General features: G+C 43.3%; 1 protein-coding gene across 1 annotated transcript in view; it reads left to right on the top strand.

The window, feature by feature from the left end:
- Positions 1–275: 275 nt before the first annotated feature.
- The window catches only part of LOC117076492 (olfactory receptor 2W3-like), a 34,817-nt gene continuing 20,667 nt past the window's right edge, over positions 276–14,425 (top strand). The window contains 5 exon segments of the mRNA XM_033200059.1: positions 276–786; positions 3,695–3,790; positions 7,824–8,054; positions 10,992–11,014; positions 11,110–11,210. Coding sequence (XP_033055950.1) covers positions 367–786; positions 3,695–3,790; positions 7,824–8,054; positions 10,992–11,014; positions 11,110–11,210 — 871 coding nt within the window. The 5' untranslated portion in view covers positions 276–366.

Genomic DNA, 14,425 nt, shown 5'->3' with positions numbered 1-14,425 from the left:
TCAAAAAACAAAAACAAAAACAAAAACAAAAAAAGATGGAAGGAAGGAGGGAATGTAGCAATTCTCCAAATCTACTGACAGTGAAAATAGGAGATGACGAGGGATTCCAGTTAGAAATGCCCAGTTTCCTGGGTGTGTGTGTGGCGGGGGTTGGGGGGACCCATAACGATAATTTTACCCCCGACGCTGGGAGCGCCTGAGTGGTGGCTTTTCACCGGGTGTGGCTCGTCTGAGCTCTTGAACCGAGGCCAGCGGACACCACCCACCGGCGCCTGCTTTCCTGCGGCGTGGGCTCCTCCCTCTGTGCAGACCGCGAGGGGAGACGGTGCGGGCGGCCGGGAGCGCAGCCACCCGGGGAGGCGGGCCATGGCCTCGGGGCCGCCCGGGGAGCGGCTGCGCGAGGAGGCGCGGTGCCCGGTGTGCCTGGATTTCCTGCAGGAGCCGGTCAGCGTGGACTGCGGCCACAGCTTCTGCCTCAGGTGCATCTCCGAGTTCTGCGAGAAGTCGGACATCGCGCAGGGCGGTGTCTACGCCTGTCCGCAGTGCCGGGGCCCCTTCCGGCCCGCGGGCTTCCGCCCCAACCGGCAGCTGGCGGGCCTGGTGGAGAGCGTGCGGCGGCTGGGGCTGGGCGCGGGGCCCGGGGCGCGGCGGTGCGCGCGGCACGGCGAGGAGCTGAACCGCTTCTGCGAGGAGGACCAGGCGGCGCTGTGCTGGGTGTGCGACGCGGGCCCCGAGCACAGGACGCACCGCACGGCGCCGCTGCAGGAGGCCGCCGGCCGCTACCAGGTGAGGCGCCCCCCGGCGGGGGCTGCGGGCGCTGCGGTGACCGGGAAGCGGGCGACCGTCCGGAGCGGAGCCGCCAAGGCCACCCGTCTCCTGAGCGGCTCCCACGGCCGCTCCCCGCGCCCCGCGCCGTCCCCCTCGCCCACGCGGCTCACTCAGTGTGGGTCTCCTTGCCTTGGCTGGGGTAACCCCCATTGCGACACACAACCATTATTTTACACCGTCCACTCCTCCCTCAAGCACTCTCCTGTCCTCGAACTCGCGCTGGGCTGGTTTTTCCAGATGCGGATAGTCTGGTCCCTCAGCGGGGTTCTGGTCGGGAGGGCTGTGTGGTCCAGTTCATTCTTGGTAATTATTGTACATCTATATCGTAAACTTGCCATAATAGTTCGCATTTGTGCAATGCTTTGCTTTTGCACAGTGTTTACGTTAAATGAGTGTTGTCACCAAAGCAACCCACGGGTTTGGGCGTTGTTAGGAAGAGTGTCAAGCTGGGCACGGGTTCCGATCCCTGCAAAGCTCAGGCGCCTGTGCCTCCTGAAGTAGGAGAGGGTGGCCCGCGGGTGGCTCTCCATCAGCAGGGATTTGGGGACTTAGGATTCGAACATCCTCAATGAATGGGTGCTTCATTTGGAGTGTAGCCCGGGAAGCTTAAAAGAGAAAGAAGAAAAACAAAATGGAAGTATTTGGCCCCCAAAGTGGCATCTGTGAAATTCTGTGTAGAATTCTTCCTATTGGTGCCCTTCAAAAGTTCTTGGACATTTTCTGAACACACTTTAATCGCAGCATGTAGAACAACTGCCAGCAGAGAGGAGGTCTAAGTCGTCTGTAATCTACTGACATATTTAACCAAAGGACTCAGTCGCGCTGTAGTGCATTGCAAAGACTAGCTTTCTTAAAATTTTTATTTATTTTGTTTTTTTAAATTAAGCTTTAGGATATTTTCCCCTTCTCTCTGGACCTACCAATATCTCTCTTGGTATGTCTTCTTGATTTTCGTTGTCATTGGCGAGATGTAGGTACTAGGTAATTTCTAGTTAAACTTTTCTGCTATGTTCTTGCCTTTAAAAAAAAAAAAAAAAAGAAGTCCAGAAAGTACCATACAGAGGATTGGTAGTGTAATATTTCCTTTTTTCTTTTTTCCTTTCCTTTTTTTTTTTTTTTTTTTGAGACGGGGTCTGGCTCTGTAGCTCAGGCTGGAGTGCAGTGGTGCGATCTCGGCTCATTGCAACCTTTGCCTCCCGGGTCCTGGTTCAAGCAGTTCTCCTGCCTCAACCTCCTGATTTCAGGTACGCGGCACCACACCCGGCTAATTTTTGTATTTTTAGTAGAGACGGGGTTTCACGGTGTTGGCCAGGCTGGTCTTGAACTACTGACCTTGTGATCCACCCTCCTTGACCTCCCAAAGTGCTGGTGTTACAGGCAGCCCAGCCTCTAGGGTAATATTTCTAAAGGTGTTTAGAAATATTTCCAGTATTTCCAGTAGTTCTTCAGTTAAATACCAAATAAATATTATCTAAACTCCTGAGCCTGTCAGTGATAGCTTTCTAGGGCCCTAAGTTATGTTTCCATAGCTCTTGTCTTAACTAGCCAGGAAACCCAGCAAATTTAGCCGAATCACTGTTTTCCTAACTGTGCCACATCTCCTTGCTTTTGCTGACTGTTTCTTTGGCCTGAGGGAGCTTTTCTCTATCTACAAGTGTCAAAGTGTTCATTCTTTGTAAACACCAAAACAAATGCCACTTTCTCCACTGGGTCAAGTGGTATCATGAATTCTACTGTTATTTTATATATAACAATTATAATATTCTCCTTTTAAAAACAATTGATGTGTATGTAGGATTTATTAAGTAACTTTGAGAATAGAATTTTTTAATTAAAATCCTGTTTATGTATGTATCTTTGTGGGTATTTTCTGTAAATAAAATACACATATTTACCTTTAGTGAGGGCCCTATCATTGAAGGAAGATTTAGTTCTCATATTTTTACTCATTGTAAGGTTTACAACGTATTGTATTTTTTCATATAAAATATGATAACCTCCCAAGTTCCTTCTGACCTAATAATACTACTAATGCTACAATAATAAACCCATGCTTTATCATAAAGTAATCAATAACTTCAAGAAGTTGAAATATAGAGAGATATAATAGCATCACTCTTCATCCAAATACCAATAGATGACATTTTGTCTAATATTCTCATTTACATCAGCCCAGTTTTAATATATTCATTACCAGCACATTTTTTTCAAAATTAATGCTGTTTTATAAAATATATTTATTTATTGGACATTATCATTGTATTTCTTGTCATTAAACATTCTGTAACATCCTATTGGAATTCTTTCCAGTTAATATAATTTTTTTCTCCCTATCTTTAATGTTTTAGTTAAGTTATGCTATCGTATATAACAATGCAGTGAGCATACTTTTAGATAACTATTTGATTGTATCTGGTATTGAAATACATTTAAGGAGCTAGGCATGGTGGCTCACGCCTGTAATCCCAGAACTTTGGAAGGCCAAAATGGGAGACTCTCTGGAGGCTAGCAGTTTGACACCAGCCTGGGCAATATAGTAAGACCCCATCTCTACAGAAAACAAAATTAGCTGAGTGTGCCTGGAGTACTAGCTGCTTGGGAGCTGAGGTAGAAGGACCATTTGAGCCTAGGAGTTTGAGGCTGCAGTGACCCATGATCGCATCACTACAGAACAACCTGAGTGACAGAGCAAGACCCTGACACTAAAACTTAAATACATTTATGTTTAGTTTTAATGATATTGAACATTTTTTATGTGCTTTCAAGAGATGGTTTAAATTGATCTTTGTATTTCCTCACACATCTGCGTGACGTTAGGTACTGAGTGAGAGCATCTGTAACAGCTTCGAAATATCTTCCCAAACAGGTAAAGCTCCAGATGGCTCTGGAACTTGTGAGGAACGAGTTGGAGGATGCCTTGACTCAGGAGGCCAACGTGGGGAAAAAGACTGTCATTTGGAAGGTAAGACCGGACCGTGTTGGGGCTTTAGGAGGCTTGCCTGTTTGAAGGATCCAGATTTGGGTCAGTGATTCTTCCATCGTCTTCCATTCTCCAGCACTTTTGTTCCATCTCCGTCTATGCCCAAGAACACCTCAGAGCCATCCTGGGTCATCCCTGTCCCCTCAAATGATACGGTTCATTTTTGTTCTTTTTGTCTCTGTTGCCGTCACCCAATCCAAATTACAATTAAATAGCTTTGCTAGCTTGATCTTACTGTAAAACCCACTGATGTATCCCTGTCACCTAGAATAGCATCTGATACTGTCACTACTAGTTTGAAAATATTTGTTAGGTGAATGAAATAATGAATATTTCACAACTTTGTAACGGAAGAAGTACAGCCCAAAGTGATCATCTTATATACAGGGAAATAATCTGAATGTTCAGCCTTTTTTGATCATCTGTACATACACATATTCCATGTTTTTATACCTCACTAACTTTTTATTCCATGTTTCATTCATGCGCATGCACGTGAACATGTGTATACACATGTGTGTACACACAGTGATTCGTACACACACACAGTGATTCACATACACACACACACACAGTGATTCTCAACCTGAGGCGATACCCACTCCCCTCCCCCAGATACATTTTGCAGTTTCTGGAGATGATATTTTTGGTTGTCACAACTGAGGAAGGGTGGGTGCAGTGCACCTGTCATCTAGTAGAGACAGGAATGCAGCTTAACACCCTGTAGTCCACAGGACAGTTCCCATATCTTATGAGAAAAAATGATCTGTTCAAGATGTCAATAGTGTCAAGATTGAGAAACTATATATAGAAACTGTGTGTATAGTTCTATATATTCATATAATGTGTTATGTAATATGATAGATAATAGGTTATACTCTACAGAATATTCCTACTCTTTCTCCTTTTCCAAATAACCCTTCTTTTCTGATGACTCTATATATTTATAATTATTTCCTTCTTGTTTTCTTTGAAAATTTCGTCTTATACTCTATCTTTACACAGATATTACATAAAAACTTTTTAAACTACATTTTTCTATATTTACTACATTACTAGATTACTATATATTTACACATAGGGATAGGAAAAGATAACACTTATCCCAGAAGAAAGATGTACGTTAAGGCCAGGCATGGTGGCTCACACCTGTAATCCCAGCACACTGGGAGGCCGAGGCAGGTGGATCACCTGAGGTCAGGAGTTCAAGACCAGCCTGACCACCATGGAGAAACCCTGTCTCTACTAAAAATACAAAAAAAAAAAAAAAAAAGAGCCGGGCGTGGTGGCACATGCCTATAATCCCAGCTACTCAGGAGGCTGAGGCAGGAGAATTGCTTGAACCCAGGAGGTGGAGGTTGCGGTGAGCTGAGATCGCGCACATTGCACTCCAGCCTGGGCAACAAGAGTGAAACTCTGTCTCTAAAAAAAAAGGAAAAAAGAAAAGAAAAATGTACATTATAGGTAAATAATGTAGATAGTGGTAGGAAAGGATAAAAGTTATCAATATTAAATAAGAAAGGATAAAAGTTATCAATATTAAATAATATTGATGTTAATAACTTTAGTACCTAACGTTACTCAGATGTGTGAAGAAATATTTAAACTTATTAATGTTGATACTGACAAACTTATTCATCAATATTATTAACGAATATTTTTAAACTAGTAGTGACAGTATAAGATGCAACTCTAGGTGATAGGGATATAGCAGTGGGTTTTGCAGGAAGAGCAAGCTAGTAAAGCATAGTTTGGATTGGGTAGTGGCTATCGAGGTAAAAAGAACAAGAACAAAGCTTTACAATATTAAATAATGTTCGTTATTTGCCTATAATGTACATAGTGATAGGATGTACATTATTTAATATTGTAATATTGATGGATAATTTTTGTTCTTTTCAGGCTGAAATACAAGTCTATTGTTTTCAATCCTGGCCTGACCGTAGATCTATAAAATCAGAATCCCCATGTCGGAGAGCTGAGTTCCTGCATGTTTTAAACCCTGTACTGATTATTCTTAAGTAGGGATGATACTGAGATCCCTGTTCTAAGCCAAGTAAACTTGCATGATCTTTACCATCAAGAATGTATCCATGTGAGCCAAATGCAGCAAGCACATTTTTGGTCACAAGGTATTCTAAATACTACAAAACAACCTTTCCTGTTTCTCTATCTGCAGATATAGTTGTGCTCAAGAGGGTGGTGTGAAAGGAAGATGAATTGCAGGCAAATCGCTTCCCACCACACCCCCCTTCATGCCCCAGGTATGACTCAACTCTTTTCCAGTGGCTGGGTTATTTGCTCCACCCCACAACAGCACAGCCTCGGATATGAAGAGAGCTTCTCATATTTACATGAGTTACACCTTTCAGGAATCAGTGTATGGAATTCAGACTTGGCTGATTTCAGAAAGAAGATGAAGTTTTCTAAATCTGGTGATTTAGAAAATGGTAGAAGGAGGTAGAGTTAGAAAATGGAAGGAAGGAGTTAAGTCTTAGGGGATGTTTAGTTTAAAAAGGTGATAGCGTATGCCTTTTAGTCAAAGCAAGAAGTTACCACGTTTGAAAACAGGCAGATAGGCTGGGCACAGTGGCTTACGCCTGTAATATCAGCACTTTGAGAGGCCGAGGCAGGCCGATCATGAGGTCAGGAGTTTGAGACCAGCCTGACCAACATGGTGAAACCCTGTCTCTACTAAAAATACAAAAATTAGCTGGGCATGGTGGTGCGTGCCTGTAATCCCAGTTACTTGGGAGGCTGAGACAGGAGAATCACTTAAACCCAGGAGGAGGAGGTTGTAGTGAGCCAAGATTGTGCCACTGCACTCCAGCCTGGGTGACAGAGCAAGACTCTGTCTCAAAAAAAGATTAAAAAAAAACCAGGCAAATGGCTTCACCTGTAAGGCAGTATAACAGTGTAACAAAACTGCATTTGTACCTCATGAATATATACAAAAAATAAAATAAATCGATAGGACAGAGAATGGGAGGTACAGATACTTTGAGGGAGTGATTTGCCTCTTGTACTCAGCTTAAAGTTAGTTTCCGATATACTTATCTCGAGAGAAAATCTAGAAACTAAGCCTGGGACGAAGTATGTTCCTTAGGTCTATTCAGAAACTGAAGATGTGAGATTCAGGTAGAAATCGGAGTTAATTCCCTGACGTGAACTCTGAAATCAGTGGCCTGAGCATCACTTAGTTCTTTCTTGGCTTTGTAGAGAACGTTAGGCTTGTGGTTGTGTTCACTATTACCATATTATGAAACAGCATTCATATTTTCTCATCTCTCAGCCTTTTCTTATTCAAACAATTCTAGGTCTCCAACATTTCTTCATAATTCAGTTGTTCCTAGTGGTTCTAATGACTAATCTACTAGTAAATAGTAACTTCTGTTGTGTGACTGCTCTATGCTGATCACTGTTTTTGTAGTTTAACAGATATTCAACTGTAATCCACATACTCTTCTTTTTCCCCACATTTTTTAAGAGGTGGAGTCTTGCTGAAGTGCAGTGGGGCAATCACAGCTTACTGCAGCCTTGAGCTCTTAGACTCAAGTGATCCTCCCACCTCAGCCTTGTGGGTAGCTGGGACTACAGGGCTTACCACCATGCCTGGTCAGTTCGTTTAATTTTTTTAGAGATGGGGTCACGTTTTGCTTTGTTACTTGGGCTGGTCTTGAACTCCTGACCTCAAGCAATCCTCTTGCCTCAACCTCCCCAGAACCTCACATTTTGTATATGGTACTGAAACTTCAATATAAAAGTGCGTTGCCCCCAAGCCTGTGGCAAAATGGGAACTCCAGTCCAACAGTATTTTTTAAACTTAGTTTGAAAACTCTCCTGGGCTATTTCTTATACGAATGGACTCCAGTCTGTGCATGTTGTTAGAATGCAGTCAGTCAGTCCACAGAGTTATGGATCCCAGGGAAGTCTGGACATTGCCTTCTCCAGCACTGTCCTGTACATGGCTGCAGGAGGCCAAGCGCTGATGATGTGATCCACTGTGTCACCTCAGGAGAAAGTGGAAATGCAGAGGCAGCGCTTCAGATTGGAGTTTGAGAAGCATCGTGGCTTTCTGGCCCAGGAGGAGCAACTACAGCTAAGGCGGCTGGAGGCGGAGGAGCGAGCGACGCTGCAGAGACTGCGGGAGAGCAAGAGCCGGCTGGTCCAGCAGAGCAAGGCCCTGAAGGAGCTGGCAGATGAGCTGCAGGAGAGGTGCCAGCGCCAGGCCCTGGGTCTGCTGGAGGTGAGACCGGGTGCCAGAAAAGCAGGCAGGTGTGAGACTGAGGTGACAGGGACTAGTACAGTGGCTTTCAGAGACAAACACTTTGGCGTTTATGTTCTTTAGGAAAAGGGCACCCTCGAATTTACTCAGAAGACAGCTTAAACACCCTAGAATTTACTCAGACGCCATTTCTGGCATCAGAATCATGAGATTCTAGAGAATCATATAGTTTGAGTCTGGCATGGTGGCACTTGCATGTAGTCCCAGTTATTAGGGAGGCTGAGACAGGAGGATTGCTTGGGCCAAGTAAATTGAGACCAGCCTGGGCAACATAGCAAGACCCTGTCTCAAAAAACAGACAGACAAACAGCATATAGTTAGTTTTAAGGACTAAAGAATTTTTAAAATTAAAATGAGTGATTTCTGAAAATTTAAACAGCAGGAAAAGGACAAGCTACACTCTGCTGGCTGAGAAGTAATTCCTAAAACCTCAGAGTCAGTCTGCAGTTTGTCCATGATGGCATTGCTGTTTTTCAGGGATGGCTAACCCAGAAAGTCTGCGTAACACATTTTAGTGTCACCGGCCAGAAGGATGAATAATGATTTAAATTGTCCAGCTTGAAATTGTTATATTGGATTGTAAAGCAAACATTGATTTCCTGGCCCACATTTTGTGCCCGTTCCAGGTATGGTGAGGTTGGATTGCGTGGACTCCTGTGCAGCTTCCTCCCAGTCTATTTGGGATTAGAGAACAGAAAGATGAATAACATTGAAAGGGAATCTTTGTTTTTAGTCCTCTGTGAAGACATCATATCCCAAGTGAACAGGGAAAGCCAGAGCTGTTGATGGATCCATGTTTTCTTGATCGAACCAATGGCAACAGAAATGTATCTGGGCCAACTTCTATCTCCTCCCCAGTGACTCACTCGGATTCTAAACTAAGTGATTCATGTTCTCATTTAACAGCTGACCCACAGATTCTACCTTTTCTGACCCAGTTCTAGACACTGAAATTACCATTAATATAAATAATCATATTAACTCACTGTATAATATTTGCAAGTACAGTTACTAAACAGTACTGATTACGAGGCAGGGGACCATGAAATGAATTTGTAAAACCGTTTAATTTGTCTCATTTTATCTTATATATATTAAATTTATATTTTATTATTATTGCTATGCTCATTTCCTTGTTAGCAAACTAAGAATCAGAAGGAATTTTCCAAATAGCAGACGCAAAACACAAGAACTTTGACAGTTTCTTTTCTTTTCTTTTCTTTTTTTTTGAGACGGAGTCTCGCTCTGTTGCCCAGGCTGGAGTGCAGTGTCCAGTGGTGTGATCTTGGCTCACTGCAACCTCTGCCTCCTTGGCTCAAGTGATTCTCCTGCCTCAGCCTCCTGAGTAGCTGGGATTACAGGCAAGTGCCACCACACCTGGCTAATTTTTTTTTTTTTTTTTTTTTTTTGCATTTTTAGTAGAGATGAGGTTTTGCCATATTGGCCAGGCTGGTCTTGAACTCCTAACCTTAGATGATCCGCCCACCTCGGCCTCCCAAAGTGCTGGGATTACAGGCGTGAGCGCCTGTGCCCGGCTTGACAATTTCAACAACAGTATTGCTCTGCCCACCTTGGCCTCCCAAAGTGCTGGGATTGTAGGCATGAGCCACCCCGCCTGGCATGGGAGGATATATTCTTAAATAAGGTATCTTATCTATCTACTTTTTTATAAGGGCAGGATCTCACTCTGTCACTCAGGCTGGAGTGCAGTGGCTAAATCATAGCTCACCGCAGCCTCAGTCTCCTAGGATCAGGCGATCCTTGTGCCTCAGCCTCCCGAGTAGCGGGGACTAAAGGTGTGCACCACCATGCCCAGCTAATTTTTAAAAAAATTTTTAGTAGAGATGAGACTTCATTGTGTTGCCCAGGCTGTATATTTTTATACTTTCCTTTCCCTTTCTTCCCTGGTACTAATAAGCTACATTTTACCCCCGAAGGCCAAGACCGAGGCCTGACATTCCCATACAGGGCAAAGCAAATTATTTCCCGGCTTTTATGCCATCAAAACTTATCTGACTGGCGACTGTTTTTAAGGGGAGAGGGGAAATGTATCCCAAATACAATTATTAATATAATAAATGTATCACAGATATATTTATTTAATAATCTACTTTGAGAAAGTAATGTTAGTAGTTATTAAAGGCTTCCTTTATTAATCTACTTAGATAACCTACTCATAGGAATAGCTCTGGTACGTTGGTTCAGAGAATTAGGAATTTATAATTCCTATGAAGACGTTCAGGGAAACATTTTGTGTCTTTGTTTAAGGAACCCATCCCTGCCCCTCAAATAAATTCTATGAGTACTTAGGATCTATTTTATCCTGCTCCATCCGAATTACCTGCAGAATGTCACTCTGTTACAATATCCAAGTGGCAGAATTATTAATTCAGAAGATAATTAAATTGATAGATGTTGCAGGAGTTAACCTAAACTTTGTATAGCTTTAAAGAAAAGAGATTTGGCTGGGTGCAGTGACTCATGCCTGTAATCTCAGCACTTCGGGAGGCCAAGGTGGGTGGATCACCTGAGGTCAGGAGTTCGAGACCAGCCTGGCCAACATGGTGAAACCCTGTCTCTACTGAAAATACAAAAAAATAAAAAAAAATTAGCCAGGCGTGGTGGTGGGAGCCTGTAATCCCAGCTACTTGGGAGGCTGAGGCAGGGAGGTGGAGGTTGCAGTGAGCTGAGATAGCACCATTGCACTCCAGCAGCCTGGGTAACAACAGCAAAACTCCATCTCAAAAAAAAAAAAAAAAAAAAAAAAGATTTATTGTCCCCTATAATTTTATCTTAATAATGTTTTCCAGTAATTTCTAAGAAAATTTTCCTGGTGTCCTCAGTCTGTGAAAAGCAGTTCAGAGTCCAGCTCACACTGTATTTTTCTTTCCTTTTCAGGGTGTGAGAGGAGTCCTGAGCAGGTATGCGTGCTTTCTGAATTGGTGAAGGGATTGGGAGAGGGAGAGGAGCTGGTGGAGAACCCTGCTGACTTCTGTGGTTTCTGTGCTCTTCCCAGAAGTAAGGCTGTCCCAAGGTTGGAAGCAGAGAACATCCCCATGGAACTGAAGACGGCATGCTGCATCCCTGGGAGGAGGGAGCTGTTGAGGAAGTTCCAAGGTAATTTGCATCTTAGAGACTGGGAATTAGGCTGCCTGGGGTTTGCCTCCTATTGCAGTTTATTACTGTGCCAGTCAGCTGCAGTGAGCAACAGAACCTAAAGTTTTAGTGGCCCAAATCAGCAGAAATTTATTTTGAGAGTGTGCTGTTGGTTTGTTCCTGGGTGTGGGGACTTCTGTGCCACATCTTCTCACTCGGAGACCCATGCTGACAGACCATGCTCCACCTCCCTCTTGGTGCTGGGAACCATAGCAACGGGCAAGGTTATTGAAGAGATGGGGGAAGAAGTTGTCTTACAGAGTCAATACAACACCTCACTTCTGGTCACCAAAATGTGTGGAGATTTCTCCCCGCAAACAGCCAATCTGTTCTCCAGCACGTACTCCAGCCAGATGTCCTTCCATGCAATTTGATTTTGACACTATCTACCTGGAGATAGCACCAGGTCCCCCAGGTTGAGGGCTTAGTCCCACAAGACTGATCCCACTTCACGTGCCAGCCACAAGCACAGGTTGTGACCTGTGATTCTGACCAACTGACTGTAAATCGGGGTTCCCACAACCCCCTTCTTGAGTTCACTTGATTTCCTGAAAGAGCTCACAGAACTCAGGGACACATATTTACTCATTTATTATAATGGGCATTACAGAGGCTAGCGATAAACAGATGGAAGAGATTCCCAGGGTGAGGTTTGTGAGAAAGGGTACGGAGCTTCCACACCTTCTCTAGGCATGCTGCCTTGGGAACCTCCATGTGTTCAGTGATCTGGAAGTCCTCAGGACTCAGTTCTTTGTTTCTTTTTTTTTTTTTTTGGGGGGATGAAGCCTTACTCTGTCCCCAGATTGGAGTGCAGTGACACTATCTTGGCTCACTGCAACCTCCGCCTCCCAGATTCAAGCAATTCTCCTACCTCAGCCTCCTGAGTAGCTGGGATTACAGGCACATGCCACCACACCCAGCTAATTTTTATATTTTTAGTAGAGATGGGGCCTTACCATGTTGGCTAGGCTGGTCTCAAACTCAACCTCAAATGATCCACCTGCCTCAGCTTCCCAAAGGGCTGGGATTACAGGCGTGAGCCACCCGTCCGGCCAATGAACTCAGTTCTTTTAGGTTTTTATGGAAGCACTTTGTAGACAGGATTGATTAAATCATAGGCCATTGTTTTATCAACCCACCCTTCAGCCCCTCTCTCCTCAGAGATGGGTGGGACCATGGCATCTAGCCCTGAAAGTTTCAAGCCTCTAATCACATGGTTGGTTCCCCTGGCAACCCACACCCAGTGGGAGGCTTTCTCGGGGAGTCACCAACCATAAGTCGTCTTAGTAGCATACAAAAGACACTCTTGTCTTTCTGGAAATTCCAAGGATTTTAAGAACTATATGTCAGTAAACAGGATGTAGACCAAATACATACCTCACAGTCTCATAGGCATGGTGACTGTAGACCAAATAGATACTTCCCAGTATCGTAGGTATGGTGACTCATGCACTGTAGACCAAATACACACTTCAGAGCATCATAGGCACCATGCTGAATTGGGGCGTGTGGCCTTCCTGAGATTTCATGGCTAAGCCAAACTATCAAGGAGACAGTGTAGGGGACAAAGGGAAACTTTCCCCTTGCACTATGAATGTTTGCTGAAAATCAACTGACCAAAGACAAATAGGAACAAAGGCATAGAAAAAGTTTAACATTCAAAGCACAGCGGAATCGCAGGAGAATAATTACCCGGTAACTCAGTGGGATACGGATGCTTATATACCCTTCTTTATTGGAGGAAAGGGAGATGGGGAGGTGTGGATGATTTTAGAGGGATAGTAAATGAGTTTTTGGTGGATTCATTGGACTTGGAGTACATACAGTGGCTTGGGACAAAGTCTGTTGAAAAATAGACAGTGGTTTGTGACTGAAGTCTGTCCAGGTGTGTTGACAGACTTGTCTGTCTTCCTGCAGTATGAACTAAATTAATTAAAACACAGGGACTTTAGGCAGATAAATGAGTGTTAGAATAAAGCTTCCTCCAGCGTGTGCTCGTCTCCAAGGGCCTTTAATTTAAAATCATGGGCATACCGGGGTGCCGTATTTTAGTGTAGAATTCTCTGGTCTCCTTCAGTGGGAGAGTGTACCATGCCCAGAAAAATGAGGATTGGTGTATTCATGAGCAGTATCAGAGTCACAGCCACCCATAGAGTTACATTTGGTTAGAAGAGTTGGCTCAAAATTGTAGTTCATCTCTTATTAGCTGTGATATGAGTAACGTTAGTTCCAGTAAATTTACATTTCTTTGTTTATAAAATGCTAAAAATAAATTGTTTGGAGGACAAAATGAAACGTTTGAAAGCACCCCACCTCCTAAAAGTAATCAATATGAAAGCATTGCAAAGTTATTAACAAGAAGTTTGGTTTAATGTATTGGCTGAGAATTTGATGAGTTGCTTGAATTAGTGAGTCAATAAAGCCAAAGTATTGTCAATTATTTTTATGTAGGAATAAGCAGTGTCACAAAAAATTAGTCTGTTCAATCTGATTGTATTATTCTTTAAAACAGTATAGATTCAGTATTGTTTAGAATTTCATTTTAAAATCTAATTTATCCCAAGTAATGAAAACTGACTATGTCTAAATAGTGGCTTCACTACTTACAGCGAAAGAGTGTGAAGTCTCTTAATGAGAAAACCCGTATCCGCAGCGTAGTACCCACATTCTCCTGGGTGGATGAATGTTTACTAAATGCCCGACTTGATTAAAATCATCATGGCACCCTTAGACTCAGTAACCTCATATACATATTTATTTTTATTGAATGAAATAATTCAAAATATTTTATTAATTCTATCTCATCCATTCTTTTAAACATTGGAATATATCATTAAACAACAACAACAACAACAAAATATGCTACAATCCATAGCTTTGTGTTGCAGATATGTACTTAACTGAAATATACAGGCTGTAAGAGGCTGATACAGAATATTGAATAAAATAAAAAAGAGTATGAAAAGGGTAACGAGAAGTTCTGATTTTGAATAAGGTGACCAGGAAGGACCTCGCCCCACGGGGATAATGCAGCACATATGATTTGGAAGAAAGCACTCAGACAGCAGAAATGAGCGCTGAGGCCTGACATGGAGGATGGCAGGCGTGTTCCAGGAGCTGTGAGGATGTCAGTGTGAGGACTCTGTGGCCGACTAAATGACAGGAGGTCAGAGAGA

The sequence above is a fragment of the Trachypithecus francoisi genome, unplaced genomic scaffold (genome assembly GCF_009764315.1).
Source record: "Trachypithecus francoisi isolate TF-2019V2 unplaced genomic scaffold, Tfra_2.0 Lachesis_group5, whole genome shotgun sequence".
NCBI lineage: Eukaryota > Metazoa > Chordata > Mammalia > Primates > Cercopithecidae > Trachypithecus > Trachypithecus francoisi.
The sequence above is the reverse complement of the archived record's forward strand: the minus strand, read 5'-3'. Positions and strand labels throughout refer to the sequence as shown.